This window comes from Mus pahari, chromosome 21, assembly GCF_900095145.1.
Source record: "Mus pahari chromosome 21, PAHARI_EIJ_v1.1, whole genome shotgun sequence".
Classification (NCBI taxonomy): domain Eukaryota; kingdom Metazoa; phylum Chordata; class Mammalia; order Rodentia; family Muridae; genus Mus; species Mus pahari.
The window spans coordinates 4,818,717-4,823,132 of record NC_034610.1 but is presented as its reverse complement, the minus strand read 5'-3'; the positions used below and the strand labels follow the sequence as shown (position 1 = coordinate 4,823,132).

Here is a 4,416-nt window from a genome sequence, read left to right as displayed (position 1 = left end):
GCCTGCCTCTGCCTCCCGAGTGCTGGGATTAAAGGCGTGCGCCACCACTGCCCAGCAATATTTATCTAATCCTTGGTAACATGAATGCGGTAGCAAAGGCATCTAGGCACATACCACATGCTCATTGTAAGGAGCATGTGACATGGTCCCCCAGCCCGCAGCACCCCGTATTTTATATTTCCATCTGAGAGAATTCAGAGAGAATGAGGAGCCCTTTCCAACGTCTTACATCTGAGTGGATTTGAACCCAGGCAGCTGATCGCAAAGCCCAAGGTCCTAGTTTCTGCTGTCACCAACTCCTGGGTGCCCTTGCTTTCTCTCTCAATGCCTTCTGGGATAGCATCCACTTATCAGGGTCAAGAAAGAAGCAGAAGATGCAAGGGGGAGTTGAGAAGTGAAGACTGTAGCATCACAGGCTCCCCCACTTACATAACAGTGTCCAGCCTCCATCAGTGCCTCAGAGATGACAGCGAACGTGTTCACTTCACACTCAACAAAAGGGTCTATTGAGAGGCACGTGAAAGTGTTCATCACTTGCCTACAGATTAAGCACTTGCTACATATTATTTATTACAATCACATAAAATTCTCAGAATAGAGAACTCTATGCTATAAAATTGAGCAATCTTTTCTGAGCCCTCCTTCTTAGCTCATAAGCATGTACCACGTGCCAAAACCACGGTGCCCATGCGTGCCCAGTGGCTGTCCGGCACTTGTCAAACAAGTTAATAGTTGAGCTTGCCCGAAGGCATGTTCACTTCTGAGAAGTGTCTTCACTTCACTTTAAGGAACACAGACTTCAATCCCAATAATGAAGTCTTAAGTCCGAGCTTCTTTTGTCTCTTCCAACCCAGGCCTACCGGGTGGACGGAAGAGCCGCGGAGCGAGCTCGCTGGGAGGAGGCCTCCAAGGAAACCATCAAGAAGACCACCAAGCCTTGTCCCCGCTGCAGTGTGCCAACTGAAAAAAATGGTGAGTGTAAGCCGAGGCAAGAGCCAGGTTAGTGCTGAGGTCCCCTGCATGGTGGCCTCTGGGGGCAGCCAGGGCTTCGGGGAGGGTGCACAGCCTGGGGCCTCTGCATGGTGGCCTCCGGTGGCAGCCAGGGCTTCTGGGAGGGTGCACAGCCTGGGGCCTCTGCATGGTGGCCTCCGGTGGCAGCCAGGGCTTCTGGGAGGGTGTACAGCCTGAGACCATCCAGGCAGAGTGTGAGCACAGAATATTCCAGCATGAAACGTCTCAACCTCCTAAACCCACATCCCACTCAAACTAACCCGGTTTCTTCGCAGACATTTGGGATGCTCCCTCGTGCTAATGCATGCTGTGAAGCAGGCCACAGTAGCAGCTTCCAAGGTGGTTTCTATGGGGATGAAATTCTACCCTTGGGCTGGAAGCTGAGGTGGTGGTAAATGAAACTTTCTAGTGAGATGGTGGCCAGCAGTGGGTGACATCATCAGACCTCAGTCCAGGGCCAGTGAAAAGAGAAGGCACACAAGATACACTGGTGGCCCTTCTTACAAATGACATCCAGCAATAGGCATCCGATGAGTCATCCACTGTTATAGCACTAAAGCCCAATGTCCGTCCACACAGAGTGTCCTCCACCAACCCCGAGAGTCCAGACTGAGGGTTGCCATGTCAACTCCATGGGTTAGGTGACGCTGTCTACATGTTCCCCTCATAGAAAAAAGGAACAAAAAAATGACTAATTTGTGAGGTGTGCTCACTAAGTGCTTATCCTGAGTCCTTGGTTACTTCTCACAGGTCGTTTGAGGACGCTGCTACTAGGGTCAAAATTAGATTTATTTAATCAGCTTTTCTGGAGAACTTTTAGCAGTGAACACCCCTCCTCTCCCCAGCCCCACATGCACACACATGCCCATCACTCTCATTAATATCCCTGAAGGTTGGAGCTTGCTTTGGTTCTTGTGTCCTGCTGCAGGGGAGGCCAAGCCATAAATGACACCAGTGCCCAACTCCTCCATTCAAATGTCAACACTACTGGGCTTTGGAAAGAGACTTTCTCTTATACCTCCCAGCAAATCTTCTGTGACTTTTGAGAATTTAAAACAACTATTTGGTAGTATCTCTGTGTAAACAAAATGAGGGCTGGCCAAGTTTTCTAGAATGTTCCATTTGGCAGTCAACAGACAGCGTGTATGTTCCTGTTCCGATGGTTCCTCTTAAGCACAGGCATTGTCCCACCAGGACTGTCCCTTCCTGACTGGTGCAGCCACAACCCCTGCCCTCAATAATCCTGAAGCCACATGGAAACCCCAGAGAGCCTAGACTGAAAGATGTGCCCCTCACACCTCATGCAGTCATGGACCAGAGGCCTTGGTTCTCCAAGAGACTGGGGAACAACTTAGCTCTAACCTGATCGGTCTCTGCTTGCCGTGTCCTTAAAGTACAGCTTGGAGTCCCCTTGAGCGTGGAGGACAATTGCCAAGTATGCTTTTGAAACTAAAGACTGCTGATCCTCCACACAGACCCCAACCACCCGTATTTTCAAGCCTATGCCAAGGCCTCTCAGAAGACTCGAGGCCCTATGCTTGCGAGGCCTGTGCACTGGCAAGCAGCCTTCAGAGCGCACAGCTATGCACAGCACCTCTCCCTCCCCCCAACCCCCACAGTCCACAGCAAATGTCATGCCAAGGACAATTGAAAGAAGAACCAGGCACCTGCATCATTTAAGGACACTGAGTGAGTGCCACACCCGGGGAGCTACTGCTGATGCACACAACACAGCTCTTCCTCCAAAGGGGACAAGAGAGAGTTGCTTCTGAGCCATATCGAGAGTTGCCATAACATGGAACGCAGATCAGAGTCTCCCAGAACGACATGTCCCGCTGTGGGGGAGACTACCGCGCAAACTTTAAGATTCGTTGAGCAAGGGCAAAAGATTCAGAGGTCCGTGCTTTTACTAACTAGGTAGATTACCAGGGACACTCTACGGGTCAGCTACAGCAGAGCAAAGAGAACCTTACTCTACACAGTCCTCAGGCGCTGTCAGATCACAGACTTAGCTTGAGGGCTGGGAGGCGCAGGGGGTGGGGAGTGCTGCGAAGTTTACCAGCACGGTCTGTTCTGGAAGTTCTGCCTAACAGACATGAAGCTGTTACGTCAGGTGCAGAAACCTGTGGTAAGAGACTGTTAAGGGGCTCAAGAAAGCCACTTTGGCTCTCAATCTGTAGCATCCCACAACCCCACAGTCACAAAGTGAAGTCAATAATTCTGCAGGATCTGTACCACAAAGGGGGGGTCTTTTCAGGGACCATAAGTCTGTACCACCGAGGAGAGCATTCTGGTGCCCCTGGAGGCTCCACCTTGCTTTACCCTGAGAATCAGTGCCCTCATACCTCCTGTGGGCTCGCTCTGGACTACTGTGCGGCCATCTTAATTTTTTTCCTTTATTGTTGTCAGTGCGTTGCTTTGACGTTGGGGAGGTATTCTGGGAATCGGATCCCTTCCATTCTGTTCCCCATATTTGTTTGGCTCCAGAGGGCTTCCTGCGTGGACTGCGCCGAGGTTTGTGGACTGGAGTAGAAGTTGGGCTTTGTTCTGCTTGAGTTCCACCCCTCTTCAGCCTTTGTCAGCAGTGTTTCTAGCACTGGGAGCCTGGAAACCTATCATGGTCTCTGAGCATCTATCTCACCCTCCAGGATGCATCGGTTTGCCATGGGTTTGCAGGGACCATGGGCTAGCCTTGCACAAAGCTAGGGCGAAGGCTAAATAATACAATGTCCACAAGGGGTGCTTTCTAGTGACTTCTCTGTGAATATTGCCCCAGCACCGTTCTCCTTCTGATCACACAAGCATCAAGCATCAAGCACTCCAGCCTCTGTTTTTTTTTTTGTTTGTTTGTTTTTTGTTTTTTGGTTTTTTTTTTGGTTTTTCGAGACAGGGTTTCTCTGTATAGCTCTGTCTATCCTGGAACTCACTCTGTAGACCAGGCTGGCCTCTAACTCAGAAATCCGCCTGCCTCTGCCTCCCAAGTGCTGGGATTAAAGGCGTGCGCCACCACGCCCGGCTGCACTCCAGCCTCTTAAGAACAATTTTTATTAATACCAGCAGGAGTGTGCTTAAGCTTCTGAGTGGCAGGAACAGGCTCAGCTCAACCCTGTGGGGCATTGGGCTATGCACAGACAGGCTGGTCTCTAGTCGAGCTAAGATGCTGAACCCTGGGACCTGGTGGTGATAATTTACCTACGTGGGATGGAAGGACTTTTCTCATGCCCATAGAACTCTGGCTCCTGCCTAAGTTACCGCCCCTCCCCCCCACAGCCCCCACAAGAGAAACATGGTTAGAAGTCACGTAGGCGCCGGGCGTGGTGGCGCACGCCTTTAATCCCAGCACTCGGGAGGCAGAGGCAGGTGGATTTCTGAGTTCGAGGCCAGCCTGGTCTACAGAGTGAGTTC

General features: G+C 51.1%; 1 protein-coding gene across 2 annotated transcripts in view; it reads left to right on the top strand.

Annotated features, from left to right (window-relative positions):
- The window catches only part of Prkn (parkin RBR E3 ubiquitin protein ligase), a 1,168,744-nt gene that overhangs the window by 1,155,529 nt on the left and 8,799 nt on the right, over positions 1-4,416 (top strand). For both annotated transcript variants that reach the window (XM_021221288.1, XM_029533198.1), the window contains exon 11: positions 855-972. In XM_021221288.1, coding sequence (XP_021076947.1) covers positions 855-972 — 118 coding nt within the window. The remainder of the gene's footprint in view (positions 1-854; positions 973-4,416) is intronic.